The following is a 21,011-nucleotide window of genomic DNA, read 5'->3' on the forward strand; positions in this document are numbered from 1 at the left end:
GAGAAGTTCCTGTTCTGGTGAAACACACAGAGGCCAACCATGCTGAGCAGAACCTCCATCCCTCAGTGTAATTATCACCCAGAACAAGAAAGATGCTTTGCCCTTCTCCAGGGCCTGCCCCACTGTCTGCTGCCAGATCCCAGACTCCGCTTGCTGGGAGCTTAGTAGTTTTTTGTCCTTATAAAACTATTTGACCTAAAACACTGCTCATATTTTAGAACATGGATCACACCTGAGATGGGGAGTGCCACAAGAAGGAACACCAAGGCTGTGGGTGGACCTCTCTACCTGGAGGTGATGACTCCAGAATTGTTGATGATGGAAGATTTTCTGATAAGTGTCTAAAATCAAGTCTAGACTGCCCACAGGGGCCTCGGCAACCATGTTAGTGGTACTGCAGAGTGACTTCCTGCATGTTCAGTCTTGCGTGTTTCATAAATCCAAGTTGAGATCCAGTTAAACTGAGTATTATCCATGGGCATCAAGAAACATATATTTTCTTTCCAAACCTCAGTGTTCTCATAAAAGAAGGCTGGCATGAAAGATATACAGACACATATAAAGGCTTTGGCACGGTACCTGATTCATCATGAAAGTGCTCAGTTATTGTTTGGGAAGCAGGCTCTAGAGGCAAAGGCTTGGATTTCCATCCTGGCTCTGCCATTAACTAGCTGTGTGCCCTCTTGGCTACTTAACTTCTCTGTGCCTAGTTTTCTCATTTGCAAAATATTGTCAACAGTAGAATCTACCTCAGAGAGTATTTCCCATTGTTCTTCGTGGGCTAGAACTCAGATAATATTTCCCTGTCCCCAGGAGCAGATCCCCAGATGTATCTCCCTGGGAGAAGTCTTAGGAGCCGTGAACAACTCACCAGCATTCCAGATAGCATGGGCTCCAACACTGCCTGGGTCCTGCAGCTGACAAGGGAGGGAGGGAGGGTGAGGGGGGCACTGGGATTTTGATGTTGTTACCACAGCAAAACTTTGCACATTCTGGCTAACGCATTCACTATAGGAATTGCCTCGACTCTAGACCCGAAGTAGAGGTCAGCTAAAAAAAGTAATAGTAAAAACTGTCAATGAAAGTGACTGAGGTGCCTGACCACAAAACCCCATAAAGCCATTGGGTTCTGACTGTGCCACTCTTTGTGGCCTGGGTGGAAATCTATACTTGTAAGTGCTCTGAAAATACCTGTTGCCTTGGAAATGGCAGCCTATTTAGTGGAGCTGCCCTTTTCCTTATATGTCCGAGCTTAGGCTGCCTTTCTGTGGGAAAATGCCCACTGCACCTGGCCTTGGGACTAAGCAGGCAGTTGCCATCCATCCATCATTCTGAGTTCTTGGATCTCTGCAAGTTTCTGCATCTCTGTGTTCCCCAGAGCCTTGGGTGACTCCTGGCTTGGTCCGTGTCTTTTAGGGATATCTTAGTCCATTATCGGTTGCTATAACAGGATACCAAGCAACTTACAAAGAGAAGTTTACTTGGTTCACGATACTAGGGGTTCAAGGGTCCAAGTAGCATAACACTAATAACCTGGTAAGGGCCCCCTGGCTGTGTCACACATGGAAGAGAAGTAGAACGGGAACCTGCTATGGCACAGAAGGTCCCTTTTAACACCCCACTCTCAGGGCAGACTAGCATTAGTAGTACATCAATGACAGCAGAGCTCCGAACACCTCATAACCTTCCATTAGGCCCTCCTATTAAGGTTCTCCCACCTCAGCACTGGCACAGTGGAAACCAAGCTTCCAGAACACAGACCTGTCACATGCAAACCATAGAAGGTACATAGGAGCTCCCTTCTCCTGTCCAGTTCCGTTGCCTGGGGTTTCAGAGTATCCCTGAACATCTTGTTCTTTTCCTGTGGAGGCCAGAGAGGCAGATGTGGGACAAGAAGCTCGAGTGATATACTCTGGGCTCACTGATAAGCCCGCGTCATTCCTGTGTCCAGGGTAGACATGAGCTACCTTAGGACGCTGTGCAGGAGGCCTGATTTCACTTCAGAGATGACTCAGGGTTGGGTTTGACGTCTGTCCAAAGCTTAGGCTTTTCCTCAGCCTTTGTTCCAGAACATTGAGGTGACAGTGGAAATGTCTCTGCTGCCGGAAGAAAACATGATTAGGAATGGTGTTTCACTGGGATGCTGGTAGTCTGCCTTTCATCTAAGTCACAACAGCCGGGTCATTCTGGGAGGACTGAAAGAGTCTGCCATCATTTGAAAAAAAAAATCAATTTTCCTGCCAAAACAATAATGCATTTGTTTTATTTTTTTTTAATTGGAAAAGGCAGGAGCATGATAAAAAAGAATGACCCCTTATAACCCCACGTTGCAAAAATAACCATTGTTAACACAATGGAGTTTATGTTCCTTTCAGATTGTACATAAAGGTACATTTTTAAATGAAATTGGGTTACTAACAGGAAACATTGATTGAAGCTGGTCTGTGTGCCAGGAAATGTGTAAGCTATTTATTATTCGTTTATTCCTCACAGTAACTCTTCAGAGAATCTCCTGGGTGTGGGTTAGGGCATGGGTAGGTGAATGTGTGTTGTGTGCGCATATGTGCACTATGCACACCCATCTTTGTGTATGTGGAGTCCAGAGGAAGACAACAGGTGTCCTGCTCTATCACACTCCACTCTTTACCTTGTCCCCTTGAGACAAGGTCTCTCATTAAACCTGGAGCTCGCCTGGAAGGAAGCCAGTAAACCCCAGTGATCCTGTCTCTGCTCACCATGGCACTGAGGTTACAAGCATGTACACAGGATACTCAGCTTTGCGGGGAGGGGTGCTGGTGATTTGAACTGAGGTCTTCTGCTTGAGCAGTAGCCTCTCCTACACACTGAGCCATCTCCTTAGCCCCTCTTTAAGGGATCGTTATGTCCATTTGCAGAGGAAGAAACTGAGGCAGGGAGAGGTTAAGTCATTTTCAAAGGTTTTGCAGTTTATAGGGGTAGACAGAAGACAGAAGTGAACAGTCCTGTCTCCAGAGTCCTCAGTCTTGACTGTGTCATTAGCTCCTTTCATTATTTTAGTGTATTGTATTATTTGGAATTATACAATATTAGCTCTGGGTTCTGTCTTCTCAGTCTACAGATTGGGAAACAGAATCCCACGGATGTAACTCAGTTTATACAAGAATATGTAGGTAGTAAATAGCAATGCCTAGAACAAACCCACATAGAGTTCACAAGAATGGTGGCTGCAGGTGATCCAGGAACCCTTGACTTCCTCCCATGTCCTAACCCTGAATATGAACTGTACCATCTGCTGCTCTACCAGGTCAGTCAAGTCCAGGTTAAACAAAATATGGAAGACTTGACTCTCTTCCTCAAACATAGGTGTCCTTTCAGTTGGAGCATCATATTTGTACCTGGTCCTCAATTATCTGTACAAAAGATGCAGCCCCCAAATAGTTCTTACCCTCCTCAAACATTTTTAACTGAGAGACTGGCTGACATTCAGTAAGAGTAGTTGATTTGGGCTTTAAGTGCTGTTTCTTTCCCCAACCTGGATTCTTGAAGCCATGCCAAGCATTGTTACAACTTTAAGTAAGGCAAAAGTCAGTCATCTTCCTGTGAGTAAACACGCCTTTGAATATGAGGCTGCCCGAGACCTACAGTCTTTAAGAGAGCGAGACTTCTTGCATTGGGAACACCTGGGTGCTGACCAGCCTAGCGCTGGGAGAACTGAAGAAAAAAACTGAACAGGTGGTGACTTACTGCTGAGTTTGACCAGGTAAAGCATAAAACTTTTCTCTCTTCAGACTTGATAGGGTAATTGTCCATAGAGAATGGCAAGCATTTTTTTATAACTTAATTTGATCGTATCTGTGAGTTCCAAAAGGGCAAGAGCAAGTTCTTATGGAATTGGAATTCATAAGCCATGTTGAATATAAAATGACAAGAGCATTGTATGAATGGACCAAACTAATGGACACCACTTGGTTAACCTTGTAGGTAGGGGCAATGTAGTTGTGATCTAAAGGGCCCAGTGGTGCTTCTGTTCTGCCTTAAACTGGGTGCTGGTTATACAACATGCTGATATTGTAAACATTCATCATGTTTTATAGTTATTTACATGTTCTCTTTTCTGAAGGTAAGTTATACTTCATTTAAAGGTTTAAAGTTCTATTTGTATTTGTGTATATTGTTGCATATTGACACTGGGAAGGATCTCTGTAGTTGAATCTGTTTGAAATGATCTAGGTACTGGGAAACAGCTCTACGTAGACTTGTCGGGGCTGTATCATAGAACTTCTGAGCCTATGTTATTCTGTTAATGTGTATCTTGAATGACTTCAGTGTAGACTTCTCAAAATAGAAGATGATGTAACTTTAGTTGATCAGTTGTTGACAGCCTCCTGTGAACAAGGGACATGCTGGCTTAGGCTGGGTACACCTATGACATCATCACTCCCATTGCACTCTCCTCCAGACTACTGGTGCTTATAGTACACAGATGAGCAATAAAGTCAGGAGCAAGCAATACCACAAGATAAGCACAAAGCTACTGGGAGGTTCGTGGAGGTATGTTCTACTGACAATAGGGAAAGCTTGGGAGGCATTTGAGTGGCTCTCCATGGTATGATTTTTCTTATTGTTTTTTATTTTATATGTATGAGTGTATTGCCTACATGTGTGTAAGTACACATATGTCATGCAGTGCCCACAGAAGTCAGAAAAGGGTGTTGGATTCCCCTGGAAGTGGAGCTATGAACAGTTGTTAGCCACCATATGGGTGCTGGGAATTGAACCTAGGTCCTCTACAAGAGCAACCAGTGCCCTTAACTGATGAGCCATCTCTCCAGCCCCAACAGTATGCTTTTGAAAAGAAGTAGATGACTAGTAGACATTGTTAGTACCATATTCATGAGGCGGTCCATAGAAAACTCACATTCTGGGGGCTGGAGAAATGGCTCAGCAGTTAGAAGCACTGGCTGCTCTTGCAAAGGACCTGGGTTCAGTTCCCAGCACCCACATGACAGCTAACAAACATCCGTACCTCCAGTTGCAGGAGGATCTGACGCCTTCTTCTGACCTCTGCAGGCACTGCACGACATACATGCACTTACTTACATGCATGCAGGCAATATACTCAGGCACATAAAATAAAAATGAATAAAATATTTTAAAAAAAGAAAATTCTGGCCTCGTTGCTGACTGGCTCTCTTGAGGTGAATGGCATTCCTCAGATGGAGGCGAAGCCTGAAAGACGAGTTGGAACCTTACAGCGGCTGGGTGGTGGTGTTTCATTTGGGAGGTGATAGGAAGCCAGAGTCCGTTCCTAAGGAGAGTGGCATGACACATTGTGATCACATCTGCTACCTCCACCAAAACTCAGTTTCCAGCCTCCCTGGTTGTATAGCCACCATTAATTACCCTGTCTATCCCTAGTCAGCATTTCTGGGTCTAGAACGTTCTCTGATGTCTCATTTTCTCCTGTTTATTTTTGGGTTCAGTAATGAGCCAGAACTACATAGCTTTCTTGAGATCCCTATGGTCGTCCTTCTAGAACTTGAAGATTACCATGTATTTGACACTCCTCCCTCATGACCTACAGAAGCTGCAGCTCCCCTATCCTTTTTTTCAGACATCCTGTTTTCTAGTCTCGGGGTGATTGGGCTTTTATTTCCTTCCTGCCTGTCCTGCATCATCCTTTGACTTGCTCTTCTGATTCATGACAAACAGTGGGTGGGAAGAAGGGCCAAGAAATACCATTAAAACAAACTTTGCAAGATTTGAAAGAGGCTTCACTTGCTGCCCTGAGATTTTGCCCCAGTCTGCTATTGGGCTCTCTTGTTTCTGCTAAGGCATTGGGCAGGATTTTGTGATGTGGCAAAGTCTTGGTTGAACAAGTTCCGTATTCAAGTCTGGTCACTCAAACACTGCGAGGTCCATTCAGTTAATCCCTTACCAGTTTTTGCTACTGCTCACTAGTCTTTTAGACAGTGGAGAGGGGTAACTCAATATTTTCTTCTATCCTATTCCATAATGTCAAGATGTTATTCTGATCAAAGGGATGGTGCCTGGATAACTAAAATTTTCAGTTTAGATCCTACAAGTCATTTGGAGATTGTGATCAAACTCTACAATGGTCCATTTTTTCATCCTCCGAGGAAAACAGTCAAGTGATATGGAGATTGGATTAGAGCCAGCATGAAGCCCTCCATTTCTATATGTGTATAGATTTAACAGGTTCCTTGACTGGCTTGGTAATGAGAATCAAACAAGGCAATCCACACAAAACATCCATCAAACCTGGCACACAGTCTGGCTTTGCCTTTTCCTTTTGGAGCACAAGCTTCTACCACCCGGTGCTACTTTGTAGATTTGCTCTGGACAGCCTATGAGTACAAAAGCTGTTTCATGTGGTCTTGGTATTACCATTTTGCTTTCACATGTTTTAATCACTGTCATTGTAGTTTGGAGTTGTTTCCATATTGGAATAATGTTATATTATCCAATTATCAAAATTAATCTCGCAACATATTGTTGTGTCACATCTGTTTAATGATTCTATTAGAAAAAATAATTTTCTTGATGGTTGCCATCTGCTAGAAGTTTACTTTTTTCTTCTTTCTTTTTCCGTTTCCTGTTAAATGAGTGAGTTCTGAATTGGATGCATTTCCCATAATGGTGAAGTGCACAGTGAGGGGTGTGGCAAGCATCCCAGTTGCCTGGGTGATCTGGGAAATCAGGGACTGACTGGGCTTCTCTCATTCCATTCATCATTTACCACCCTGGCAGCTGATAAGTACCACCCACCAAACAGAAAATTGAATAGCCTGGGGATGTAATTTCATCAAGTTATTGTATAGTAGCACAGACATAGGAAGGAGTTGGGCTACCCTGTCTTCAGTTTGAAAGGGTAGTAGGGAGCATTTAGCCTGTGAAACAAGCATTTGAAAAATCTGGAACTTAACGTGTGTACCATGTTCACATGGAATAGTTCTATCATAGTAACTGTCCCATTTACTGCAGGTGTTAACATACTTCCCCATGATCTCTTTCAGGTAGAACGTCATGACATGAATACCCTTAGCCTGCCCCTGAACATACGCCGAGGGGGGTCAGATACCAACCTCAACTTTGATGTCCCAGATGGCATCCTGGACTTCCACAAGGTCAAACTCAATGCAGACATCCTAAAACAAAAAATCTTAAAAGTAACAGAACAGATAAAAATCGAGCAGACATCCCGTGATGGGAATGTGGCAGAGTATCTGAAACTGGTCAACAGTGCGGACAAGCAGCAAGCTGGGCGCATCAAGCAGGTCTTTGAAAAGAAGAACCAGAAGTCAGCTCACTCGATTGCTCAGCTGCAGAAGAAGTTAGAGCAGTATCACAGAAAGCTCCGGGAGATCGAACAGAATGGAGCCTCTCGAAGTGCAAAGGACATTTCCAAAGACAACCTGAAGGACATCCACCACTCTCTGAAAGATGCCCATGTCAAATCAAGAACTGCTCCCCACTGCCTGGAGAGCAGTAAATCAAGCATGCCAGGGGTATCCCTCACTCCCCCCGTGTTTGTCTTCAGTAAGTCCCGAGAATTTGCCAACTTGATCCGGAATAAGTTTGGCAGTGCCGACAACATTGCTCACTTAAAAAATTCCCTAGAGGAGTTTAGACCCGAGGCAAGCACCAGGGCTTATGGGGGCAGCGCCACCATTGTGAACAAACCCAAGTACGGTAGTGATGATGAGTGTTCGAGTGGCACATCAGGCTCAGCTGACAGTAACGGGAACCAGTCCTTTGGGGCTGGTGGGGCTAGCACACTGGATAGCCAGGGGAAGCTTGCCATGATCCTAGAGGAACTGAGGGAGATCAAGGACACCCAAGCCCAGCTGGCAGAGGACATCGAGGCACTGAAAGTGCAGTTTAAGAGAGAATATGGTTTCATTTCTCAGACCCTGCAAGAGGAGAGATACAGGTATGTCAAAGTATTCTGTTGAGATTGCTTTAGAAGCATACACATACAAACCACAGAGAGGCTGTCTGCTTGAAAATGATACGCTAATGAGTGTGTTTTCAATGTGGATGTGGATCCAGAGGCATTTAGTGATTGATCATCCTTTCCATCCCTCATAATTCCAAGTTCCATAATTTGTGGCCTATAGCTGACAATTAGAGGAAGATATTATATGTGTGGGTCTCTTAAAATATCATTGTACAGTCTGTGACTCATATGCATATTAACATACTGATTCGGCAGACTTCTGTTATCATCTTATTCACTAATTCAGAGACCTGCATTTCATTTCCCTCCATAGTAACAGTCCGGTAAAACAAGGACAACATGGTGGATTTGTATTTGGAATGTCAGTTTGAAGTATTTATAGGTAGATAGGTAGACAGACAGATGGGTGGATGGATTTAATATATAAATTGCCCATTAAACATTGTTTTACTCTAAATGGGCTAGAGAGATGGTTCAGCTGATAAAGTGCTCGCCATGCAAGAATGAAAACTGAATTTGGATACCTACCATGCATGTAAAAGCTGAGCTTGGTAGCACGTGTCTGTAACCCCAGCACTTGGGAAAGTAGAGACAGGCATCTCCCTGGAACTAGACAGCCAGCCTGGCCTATCGGTGAGCTCCAGGTTCAGTGAGAGACCCTGTCTCAGAAAATAAGGTAAAGAGTGACTGAGGAAAACATCTGAATTTGACCTCTGGCCTCTACACGTACCCACATGCATTCACACAAATACATACACACACATGCCATACATATACATACACAAACACTTTACCATAAATGAATGGCCTTCAAAAGTGATCTTAAGATTAAAGTAGTAACAAAATTTATAGGTTATATCAGCTGGTTTTAAAGTATCTGTTTTATAAGCTGGTGTTTGTATGCTTATGGCTTAAGGTATAGGGGATTAAATATGAGAGTTCATTTGCTCCATTTTCCTTATAAATTCTCCCAAAGTGTTTTAGTCACAGTGGGTTAACTTCAAAGAATATAAATAAAATTGTAAATGCCTATTTACACACTATAACATTTAAATTATAAATTTAACTTATACACTTAAAGTGTGTATAAGTTTTACACTTGAAGTGTGATTGTATGTGCTAATTTAGAGATGTGGCTCTTTCTCAACTCACAGTTTATAAAACTATTTTGTGATACCAGAATTTGAACCCAGGACCTCATGAATTCTAATCACATGCTATACCACTGATCTATGTCACTTGACCTGAAACTTTTTCTGTTAAACTTAACATATACATCTTTGACTTCAGTAGATTCATCACACAAGAATTATTTTTCAAGTTATGGCTTTCCCAGAGGTGTTGACTTTAATTTCATCCAGGTAATTTGAGATACAATATTTTTTGGATGTATGTCTTATCACAAATTACTAATCTTTATGTATGTAAGTTTAGGACTGCTGCTACTTTCGTTTGCCCTGTGGTTTAGTTTGTGATCCCTATGATAGGGCCATTTCAGTATGTTACTTCAATGTCTTTTTTTAACTTTTCAAGACAGGGTCTCTCTGTCCTGGAGTTCCCTATGTAGATCAGGCTGGCATCGAACTCCCAGAGATCCACTTGCCTCAGCCTCTTGAGTTCTGGGATTAAAGGCATGTGCCACCATACCCAGCTACTTAAGACACTTTTAAAAGGCTTACATAACAACAGTGGTAACATTTAACACCCATGAAGCTATACTTGAGGATAATCATTAAATCTGAATTAAGCAATTTAGGTTCCTTTTTAAAAATTGTTCTATCAGGTGACCTACATAAATGTCTGTAACTGGCATTGACCAGTCTTTCCTGGCTGAGGCGTCCCCTCCAAGTTCTGTACCCTCTTAAGTAGACAGTACAAGGTCTCAAACAAGACAAGACAAACCATCTCCAAGATGGACATGGGAATGGATCTTTGTATTTCTCTCACTTGAGATTTGGACTTTTAGAAGCACCACTGGATATGCCATCTATAATTTGTAAGGAGATTAATTTTTATTAGTACTTGTGGTCTAAAAACTGAAAGGCATGTCCAAGATGGGAGTTTGCTGGGCAGTGGGGAGATTAACTTGCCGAGCAGAGGCTAATAATAAAAGCTTCGTTCTTTTCCTCATGGGCTATGTGACCATAAGCCCCTGCTACTGTGGGGCAGAAAAGGGAGAAGCCACTGCAGATGTGGTGAGTCCTGGCTTGGCCTTGATGCACAGCCCTGGCTGGGCTGGCAGCTATATCTCTGATGACGTCTGCCTGCTAACATGGCAGGCAGCTCAGATGCTAGTCTGGCATGGGTAAAAAGGCCAGGCTTGATCTTGGTGAAACCTCAGAGATGAGGATATAGAGTTAAGAGTGCCTTAAGACCAGTCCTTTCTTGAATTAGAATTCAGGAGTAGCCAAAAACATTTTCCCCACAACCAGACCTACTCTTTTAGGAAAACAATCTGCCAGGGAATAAAAACAAGCCAAAGGCCCTAAGACAAAAGGACATTTTTCTGGAATGTGCTGTTGGACACCTGTGAAATATACTCAGCATGGACTTCTGTCTTTTGTCAAGGTACGAGCGGCTTGAAGACCAGTTGCATGACCTGACGGACCTGCACCAGCACGAGACAGCTAACCTGAAGCAGGAGCTGGCCAGCGCTGAGGAAAAAGTGGCCTATCAGGCCTATGAGCGCTCTCAAGACATCCAGGTGTGTTTCTCCTCATTAGACCCTGATGCAAGACTTTGCCAGGCTTTAATTCATTAAACAACTAATTCATTATGTCCCACCAAGCCCTCAGGCATGTAGGGCAAAATGTTTCCTCTGCGTAAACATTTCTGCTCTACCTCCTGACCCCATTGGCTTGTGTTACAGACATTGCTAAGGGGCTGCACTGTGTACTCCTGCTGGCCAAATCAATGACAAGTACTTCTTAACTACCAAGTCCAGCACCACCAAAATTTTAATAAATTTCAGGTGTGAGCTAGCCCTGCCTTCAGGAAACTTCCTGCGTAGGTGAGGAGAACCTTGACTGCCAAATGGCTTAAGACACATGATCAGAGGCCACATTCCACAGACCCTACAATACCCCAGAATTCAGTCCTGCCATGCCCAGCAAGCTGGGATGAGAGAAGAGGCCAAGAAACAAAATAACCCTGTGCTTCTTGAGTACCATTTTTAAAATATTTTATTTTTTATTTTTTATTTTATTTTACGTGTATGCGTGTATTGCCTGCATGTAGGTAAGCACACCTGTGTCGTGCAGTGTCGATGGAGGACAGAAGAGGCTGTCGGATCCCCTGGAACTGGAGTTACGGACAGTTGTTAGCTGCCATGTGGGTGCTGGGATTTGAACCCAGGTCTTCTGCAAGAACAGCCAGTGTTCTTAACCACTGAGCCATCTCTCCAGCCCCTTGAGTACCTTTTTTAAAACCATAAAAACAAACAAAAATGTGTTCTTCAAGTAAAGTTCAGTTTCTTTTCTCAGATTTTCTCAGATGGTCTCTGTAGTCAGTGGTTATTTTTCTCCTGCTTAGGAAAAGCCATCCACAGTTTATAAGGGAGAAAGATAGAAGATAAGAGATGTCAGCTTCTCCCTGGTATGTGTACTGTAGTTTCAGCTGTGCACATTCATTGTGCCCTTGTCCAGGCTGAGCCTGTGCTGATCGCAGAAGTCTGCTTGGACAGTTCTGTGAACCAGAACTTCAGAGCTCACAGGAAACTATCCCCAGAGAGCACAGTGCAGAAAACACTGGGTGACTGTGGGCTCGGTACTGGAGGAGGAACCTCAGCATCCCCAGTGTTCCAGTGTCCCCAGCAACTGGCCTAGGGTACAAACTGTCATGTACTAGGCCATCCTGTTTAGATTTTTTTAAAATTACATTTACTTTGTGTGTGTTTGTGTGTGTGTGTGTGTGTGTGTGTGTGTGTGTGTGTGTGTGTAGCTTACGTGGATGTCAGAGGACAATTTGTGGGAGTTAGTTCTCTCCTTCTACTGCCTGGGTTCCAAGGATTGGACGCAATTTGTCAGGCTTGGCAGCTACCCATTGAGCCATCTTGCTGTCCCCTGGGTCATCCTATTTTAGAACAGGTCTCAGATGCCACTGGGTGGTGTTTGAATGTACCATTTCCTCATTTAGGGAGTGGTTTGGGCTAATGTTCTCATTTTTAAGAAGCGTATACTGGGATGAGGAGGTCAGATAAAGGGAGGGGCTCCACAAAGAGACCTGACAGTTGGAAGAGTTCATTTCAACATTTTCCAGTTTAATCTCCAATCAGAACTATAAAGAACATCTCTATTAATAACTACAAGGGTCTTGGGGCAGGAGTCATGGCGGTTCAAAAGCTTTCTCTACCACTTTCTCTCTGGGACTCTAGCCAAGTAAGTGCTGTGTGCCTCAGCATCCTCATCTTTAAAATGGAAGTATTAATGAGCTCTCCTTCAAAAGGTCAAGAACATCAAGTGGGATGGGATATTTAATGTGCCAGAATCTGTGCCAGACATATAATAGTTGAAATGTTAGTGCCAGCCATTCTTTTTATTATGCTGAGTAGCCACGTTTCTCAAGGCTTTTAGTACTTGGACCTGTTCAGCTTCTTTATCTCCTATGTCATTGATTCTTGGATATGGGCTTCCAGCTGGGATGGTGCAGGTGGCAATTGCTTACAGACCCACAAAAGTTGAAGCAGTTGAACACCTCCCCCTTTCTTCAGTCCCAAATATCCGGTTTAAACTATTTGAAGACCATCCTTTCCTCTGTCTTCATACCCAACAAGTTAAACACTAGACCCAAGGAAGTACTAACACTTGTGGGGCTTAGTATCTCTTGGTACTGTGACCAAAATACCTTGCAGTTTACTGATTTTCTTTTAGTAAGAAATTGATAGCAATTCTAAGGTGAACTCTAAGATCAGTCTGAGTATACAGACATCCTCTACCCCAAATTGGATGAAAGTGCTGAAAATGATGATCCTTTGTCCTGTTTTGTCACCCTTTTCATATGGCATGCCTAAAATGGAAGAAACCCTGGGCCACACAGTTGAAAGCATGCCCGCTCTCCCGCACATGACTGTTAGAACTGACAGCCAGCGCTGCTTAAATGTGAAGATCTGAAAAAGTTTTATCCTTTGGTTGGTAGCCTAGGATAATGAAAGTTGCCATAGCAACAGAGAACCCTGTTCTTTGGCCCAGAGAGTATATTCAGCAAGAGAAAAGCAAATCAATGTTGTAGCCATTGTGCTTGCTTCAAGCCTGAATAGGTGGCTGGGTGCAGCTGCTCCAGTGCACTGGCAAACGATTAAGACAACAGGCTGGTAGAGGAGTGGGCACACCGCACTGCCTCTGGTGAGGCCCTTTGCTCCAAAAAGACATAGCACAAGAGGCTTTCTCTTCAGAGCCTCACATCCTGTGACTGACACCCAGGTTCATCCACTGTGTGGCACCTGCTACACTCAGCATTGCTCTGCTGAACGGGAACAGGAAGGGCAAGGTGAGCCTAGCCCCTGTCTCTGTGCAGCTTGTGTGTATGTCTGTTGGCCTGAAAGGTTTGGGGGAGATTTTACCTAATTATTTGGGTCAGGGACAGCTTTCCTCTGGATATGACAATCAGGGTGAGACCTCAAAGGTGAATGGAAGAGCAGCAGGTGAAGAAAAGGGGAAGAGGGGAGGCCTGCCTTTCAGGCAGAGTATATTGTATGTGTAAATCAGACCCCTTTTCATGATTTAGAAAGGCACTGTGTGGGGCATTAAGAAAGGCAGAAGATGGTTGAACTTGGGCCAAGAAAGGCTTTGAAAGGTCTTATGAAGAGGGGTGTCATGATGTGTATGTATCCTTAAAAGGTCACATGAGCTGTTACATGGATTCATGAGGTTTGGGAGCAAGGGTTATAAAATTCACTTAAAATGATGGCAGGCAAAAGGTCCTGGTGACTTCAAGTGGAAGGGAGACAGGGATAAGAGAGAAAAATGGACCAACAGATGGATAATGGATGTTGCATCAGTAGAGCTAGCTGATGGGTTGGATGAGAGAGGTGTCAAGGTGTCAAAGGGTGCTCTTGGGCTTCTGGTATGAGTCCTAAGTGATGTTCTGAGAGACGGATGTTGTGCAGGGATGTAGGGCTGCTGCAGGTACAGGGGTAGGTATGCTACATGAATATACATGTGTACAGAGATGCTTTCCAAAAGCTGAATAGAGCTGTCATTGGATATGTGAGTCGGTTTCAGAAGAGATAGCCAATGCAGAGATCTCCTCGGAGTCACCCATGTCTTAGGAATTAAAGGCTCAGAATGTAGGCCTGGGCTGGTATCCTGAGGAACACAGCGTTTACCAAGTAGGTGGAAGCAGGCTGCCTGCTGTCACTGTCAATCCATTCCCTTCCCTTCTCACCTCCCTTCTGTCCTCCCTGCACTGGTCATTACACAGACACATAGACTCCCAGTGGTAGAGTGAGGGCTGGCAGTAGGAGACAGCAGGTTGCCACAGCTGACTGGAGCGGTCAGTGTCCCAGAAGGCAGCCCGCCCCTTCTCAGCTTGCTCCTGATGGTGCCAACAGATGCTGGGATTCCATGCCACTTTATATTTACCAGATATAAATGTAATGAAAAAACTTAACCATGGCCAGGTGTGATGGTACATGACTATAACCCCAGATCCCAGCACTTGGGAGATTGAGGCAGCTTGATTGCAAGTTTAAGGCTAGACTGGGCTACGTCACAAGAGACCTTGTCTCAAAAAAGATAAACAAAAATCACTGTAATTCCTCATTTACAGTATTTAATGGTTACACATGCTTGTGCTACCCATGACAGCGTAAAATGAGTCTTGGATTCCTGCTTTATGCCTTTGTCTCTCACTGTCAGTTTGGGAATTTGAAACTGCTTGGCACTAGGTATCCTGAGCTGAGGGCTTCCTGCACATTTGGGCAGGTATTCCTTCCAGGCCTATGGTCTCAGCTGCATTCCATCCTCTCTCACCTCTTGCCTACAGGAAGCCTTGGAATCTTGCCAGACTCGTATCTCTAAGCTGGAGCTACACCAGCAGGAGCAACAGACCCTGCAGACAGACGCCATGAATGCCAAGGTGCTGCTGGGAAAGTGCATCAATGTGGTCCTGGCCTTCATGACCGTCATCCTGGTGTGCGTGTCCACCCTTGCCAAGTTCATCTCACCCATGATGAAGAGCCGCTTCCACATTCTTGGCACCTTCTTTGCTGTGACAATTCTTGCAATATTTTGTAAAAACTGGGACCATATTTTATGTGCCATAGAAAGGATAATAATACCAAGATGAGCCACTGGTTTCTGCCTTCACATTCTCTCAAGTTTTTATTTTGAAGAAAACTGTGCATACTACCAAATTTTTGAATGAACAGATGTGCCAAAGATGGCAAGACGGACTGGAGTTGTGTCGTATAAATAATAACGATTCCTTTAACTCAGTAGCGGTTGCCAGTGCAGTCCCTATATTTGGTTATACTTGGTTATGAAATTGTCTCAGAACTCTCCCCATATTGCTCACTGCCTTAATCAGAGCAGACTTCCCAGTCACCTGGCGAGTCCGGCATGGTAAAGCCCTGTTTATTGAAAACTCTGCTATAATTAGTGACCCAGAGGAAATGGGCCTCCCTCTCTTTCCCATGAATCTCTATCATATTGAGCTTCATGATTGCTAATGAACACGATGTTCTCCTTGAGTCCCGTAAACGGCAGAAATAGACATGATTCAAGGACATGAACAAACACAAGCTCTAACAATATTGAGCCCTTGGGGCCTGTGAAAGCACAGTGCATCTCTCTGTGATCCACCCTGCTTGTCCACAGGTAACTCTCTGTCCCATTATTCACATGTGCCCAGTGTTCACATTGGTCAGTTATGTGTCCTCATAACATGGAAACCTTACACCTGCTTACCTAACAGAAGTCTGCCTGACAGGTAGGATTGCACTTTAGACAGTAAGACACTGGGATTTACATATGGGCTTTCCCCTTCATATGCCCAGGGAACCACACCTCTGATTTTTGTCTTATCTGGTCAGCAATGCCCTGCCTTCAGAGCATGCTGCAATGCTTCCAGGCCCTTGTCGAACCGTGGCTTTGTTAACATGGGGTCCCCTGAGCACTCCCTGTAGAGGCTTGTGCTCTGGCAAATCTTAACTGTGATAAATCCCTTTTGCGGATAGGATGCACTTTATGCAATTCACTTTACTCACAGGTCTGTGAAGATCAGATTGCAAAGCTTGCTCAGGAAATGAAAACAAACAATGCTCGTGTTGCCGGGTCCCCCCCCCCGCCCCTTGAAGGACAACCGAATCAAACTTTATAAAGCTTATATGTAGTGAGGCAGAACACTGGAGACCAGGAAGATGTGGCCGACCTTTGGTACAATCAAATGGTAGCTAGATTAGTGGGAGTCCTTCACCTAGGTAGGGATTGGGAAGGCCCACATAGGGACAGAGAAGTCAGTAAGAATAAAGTTAAGTCCAGTGTTGAACCTGGGGTTACCATCTGTCTCTTAGGCTCATACTGAGACAAGTTCTGAGGTAACAGGATAAGCGAACTGCTGCTGAGTGGAAAGTCTGGTAGAGCTGCGTCTTGGGCCTGCTTGGGGACTGCCATTTACTGCCGCATTTGGATCTCTTGTGTACACATCAAAAAGGAGTATGGAGGAGATTGTAGTGGAAGCTGTAGGCCAGCCCCAGATCCTCCCACCCAACATCCGCTGAAGGTCTAAAGACACTGTTAACATGTTTACTTTGATCTAGAAACACTCTCTCCTAGATTTAAATTAGGTATAATCACTTGTAAATGACTGTTCTTTGGAAAATCACTTGAGGGGAAAATGCGCCACAGTTTAGTACAAGTTCAATGTGAGTGAGTGAGGCTCAAACAACTCTATCCTTTTTTTTCTTCCAACTTTTTCTAAAAGTATATAATTCAGTAGTCTTAGTAAATTCACAAACCGTTCAGCCATTACCCCCAACCAGTTCCAGAAAATAATATGCATCACTCCATGAAATGAAAAGCATTTTGGAATCAGGAATGAGGGCATTCCCAGCCCCAGCCCTGTCTTATGGCTATGTCCCCACCCCTGGGCCAGCTGAAGGTTCCAGAGCCAAGCAGGAAGGGAGGGAGAATGGTGCTCTTTCCTTTGCTCTTGCCCCCTAACCTGTAGGTCTCAGACTCAGCTCACACACTTAAGGCAAGCTGGGCCCTGCTGGGCTTCATATTTGTGAATTTTTCCAAGGGGCACTTTGGACATGCCAGGGCCTGGGGTGGGTGTGCGTGCCACTGGTTGTTTAGAGGATGAATAAGATGGCTGGCCTTTGAAGAAGAGGTGGGCCTGATTCATGCCAGCACACCCCTACCTGTTGCTTCTCCTTGGTGAGAGAGTAGGGAAGAAAGTTGCAAGCCGCACACTCCATACCCTCCAGTCTGAGCTATTAACATAATCTGGTAGAAACTGGCTCCATTCTGAAATAAAGAAGGGGGCATCTGAATCATTCAACTGATCATGAATTCCTTCCAAAGAACTCAGCTTTCCATGGACGTCCATTAAATATCAAATCACCTTGCTTCACTTAGGTATGCTCGGCCTATGTTGCATACTTCTTTTAGTCTTATGGAAAGTTTATAAAACTTTTTATTTTTTTATTAAGATTGTGTACTTCAAGGAGACTTTTACTCTGCAGTTTATTCTCTGAAGGATATACCTCCTGCCTCTTGCTCTCTTGAGCATATGACTTATACACTGAAAAAATGAATGATACAGCTGTGACATATCCTGGAATTGGGTGTTTGATTTACATTCAAGCCAACTGGTCTTGTCTTGCACTTTCCATTGGTAGGCAACATCTCGCATACCTTGTGATGAAAACCAGTTGTTAGATGGATCAGCAGGAACTTTAGTGAGGGATTCAAGATGCTGGACTTTGCATCTTTGAGGACATCATGATCAGTCACCAGGACAGTGATTGTTGGAGACGGAACAGAAACTTTAAAATGCTAAAAATAGTAAATATTAAAAATATTCTCTCTGTGGGGTTTGAATTGGTTTTATTTCAGCTTATATTTTGTGTATGATTAACGTAGAACAAAAACTTCTCTCTCCACCCTCCAAAGAAATACACATACAATGAAGTGACATCAGGAAGTGTTCTGTGGCTGGTTTTGGTTGGTGAACGCAGGATTCACCACTCCCTGTTCCTGGCATGTAGCGTTGGCAGTTTTCAGCCCACAATGCTCTTGTCAGTTCATGTCCATGCACGTCAGCGCTTCTGTCGCTCTTTCATTTATGTCTTGCCCCCTGTGTGTATTTACTTCCCTGCTGCTTCTCTAGCGTGTCAGGTCTAATTACACGTTGGAACATGGTAAGGGAACTAGTTTCCCTCAGGCAACTAATTACTTTTATCCTTTTGGGTTGAATTTTGAATACCAAATTATTTTGCGTTGAATAGGAATTTTTTTTTAATCTACCAAATCCAGGTCTCACTATTTCATTTTGGAAACACAGATATGTTTATTGATATGGACATGTATGGTTAAACAACCTGCTTTGCATGTTTCTTTAATTCTGAGCTTGGAGTGGAGTATGAATATATGGCAGTTGTTAAAATTGAGGGCTTATTTGGAGAAGTGATTCAAGGTTAGCAGGTAACATTTTAGGGGTCTAAAAAGACAATAATGAAATTGGCCTGTTTGTATCAAGAACAGATAAAGAGCTTAAAAAAAAGTGTCATTAGCAGGACCTGGATAAATCATTAAAAATAAAGCAAAACTATTAATTTTCTGAAGTAAATACAATTCTCTGCCTATAAGAAGCTGGAAAGTAATGTACCCTTGATTGTTTTAGGAATGGTTTATGTGTTGCTGTTTTCACATATTTCAAGCATGTCTACTGTGTCCTAAAAGAAAACATTTCAACTAAACATGCTCTGAGATTAAGATGCTTTGAGGCAGTGGTAGCCCTGTAAATGTAAGAAACAGGAGATGCTGATTGTGACATCTGTTGCAGATTTCCCATTTTGGGGAATGCTATGTAGTTTTGTATCAGCCTAAAATTGTAATTTCTTTGTAGATCTTCTCCCATGGTGGTGTCATCAATGAATTCAAAGCAGGTGCCATTATTTTTTAAACACTTGATGTTTGCTTTGGTGTTAAATAAAAGAGTTAGATTTCTTAAATTTTCACGTGTTTCAGAGCCCATATCTCAGTAACATTGTGTGTGTGTGTGTGTGTGTGTGTGTAGATTGAATTTTAATAGTCTTTATTTTTCAAAGTAACTTTAGGTTTATATCAGAATTGAGAAAAACTTATGAAGAATTGTCTTAGATAATCTTGCCTCCACTGCCATCTCAATATCACCATCCTCCAGAGTGGTACCTTTGTTAGAGTTCATGAACCAGTATTGGAACACCATTATCACTTTGAGTCCATCATTACATTAGGGATACCCTTGGTGTCATTCTATGGCTTTGGACAAATATATAAGGACATGTATCTGTGTTGCAACATTATACAGAACAGTTTTAATTATTGACCTAAAAATATCCTGTGTCCTGTCTGTCCATACCTCCCCCTGTAATCAGTTTTTAAATTAATTTCAAGTCTTGTATTCTTTATAAAGTTTGTAATATATGATTCCTAGCCCATTCCTTAAACGAAGGGGCCGTGGGAAGTAGGTGACTTATCCTAGTCAGTATTTGGAGTGCTAGGAAATGTGTCCTAGTGTTGTGGAAAGGGGATGTGATGGTGAGGGAAACAAATTACATGTGAGCTGGAATGAGGAAGACAGGAATGTGGGAAGTGCCAGTTGAGGTATGCACATGACCAGGATGGACAGGAGCAAGCAGACCCCTCTGCCTTGAGCAGTCTACTCCTTGGAGTTCTGTTTTCAGAGCCTTTGGTGTTTCCACAGCACTGTTTTCATAGTGTGGGAACTCAGCTGGGTCAGTGACATGGGTACCATTACTTCCATGTGATTGACTGGAGCTCAGACACATGAGCTTCCAAGGTCATGACCTGTGAAAGGAGGATTTAGGATACTGCCTTTATCTTTTCCATCATCTTGCCCTTTTAGCTCTCTGCCTCCAGGCAACTCAATGTCTGAAGCAATTTTTTCATTGATCATCCATTCTGAATCCTGTACAAACAATAACTGGAGCTCCCAAGTGATGAAAAAATTTTTAGAGACCTCAGTCTGTTCTCTGTCCTGGAAAACTGCACGTCTTTGGAAATCATATAGGGCAAAACTATTATTTTTGATGTTGTTATTTGGTATCTAAAGATATAAGTATAGGAAATAAAAGGGAGTGGGTAAACAGATGGATGGGCCATTGTAGGTATATGTAGCCCAATGGATTCCTAGTCTATTATTTGCTGAGAAAAAAATAAGTGGGGAAAAAGTTCTAGTCGTTGGTTTATAGCTAATAATGAAAGTGACAAAGAATAAAACATTTTCTGGTTTTAGCATAATGTCCTAGTTTTATTTCTGTTTCTGTGATAAAATACCCTGACAGCATCACAGGGGAGAAAGGGTTTTATTTCAGTGTATAATTCCTGGTTACAGTCCATTATTGTGAGGAAGTTACAAGAACTTTGAACAGCTGGTCACTTCACATCCTCGGTCAAGAGCATAGAGAGAATGAAAGCATGCAGGCTCGCTTGCTTGCTTGTACTTGACTCAATGTCTCCACTCGTCTTCAGTTCAGGACTCCCTGCCTAGGGAATGGTGCACCCACAGTGGACTGGGTCTTTCCACATCAACTAACAATTTTAAGACAATCTCCCACAGACGTGCCCAGAGGCCAATCCAGTGTAAACAATCCCTCATTGAGACTGTCTTCCCAGGTAATTCTAGGTTGTGTCAAGTTGATAGTTAAAGCCAACCATCACACACATGGACTCCATATATATATATATATATATATATATATATATACACATACATATACATATGTTGTCTTGAACATCTGAGAATGTCAACAGTCACTACTGGACAAAGTAACAAAGTCTAACAGCATTTCAGAATAGCTTTTCTGAGTTTGCAACCATGGATTGCA

At 43.3% G+C, this 21,011-nt stretch overlaps 1 protein-coding gene across 4 annotated transcripts in view; it reads left to right on the top strand.

Annotated features, from left to right (window-relative positions):
• Tmcc3 (transmembrane and coiled-coil domain family 3) overlaps positions 1 to 19,137 on the top strand; it is a 265,966-nt gene extending 246,829 nt beyond the window's left edge. For 3 of the 4 annotated variants that reach the window (XM_008832084.3, XM_008832081.3, XM_008832083.3), the window contains exons 2-4: positions 7,017 to 7,933; positions 10,529 to 10,664; positions 14,942 to 19,137. In XM_008832084.3, coding sequence (XP_008830306.1) covers positions 7,032 to 7,933; positions 10,529 to 10,664; positions 14,942 to 15,244 — 1,341 coding nt within the window. In that variant the 5' untranslated portion in view covers positions 7,017 to 7,031 and the 3' untranslated portion in view covers positions 15,245 to 19,137. Of the gene's footprint in view, positions 1 to 3,659; positions 3,740 to 7,016; positions 7,934 to 10,528; positions 10,665 to 14,941 lie in introns of those variants that run through there. The other variant, XM_008832082.3, reaches the window with a different exon arrangement.
• The last annotated feature ends 1,874 nt before the right edge of the window (positions 19,138 to 21,011 follow it).

Source organism: Nannospalax galili, unplaced genomic scaffold, assembly GCF_000622305.1.
Source record: "Nannospalax galili isolate Female #2095 unplaced genomic scaffold, S.galili_v1.0 scaffold734, whole genome shotgun sequence".
NCBI lineage: Eukaryota > Metazoa > Chordata > Mammalia > Rodentia > Spalacidae > Nannospalax > Nannospalax galili.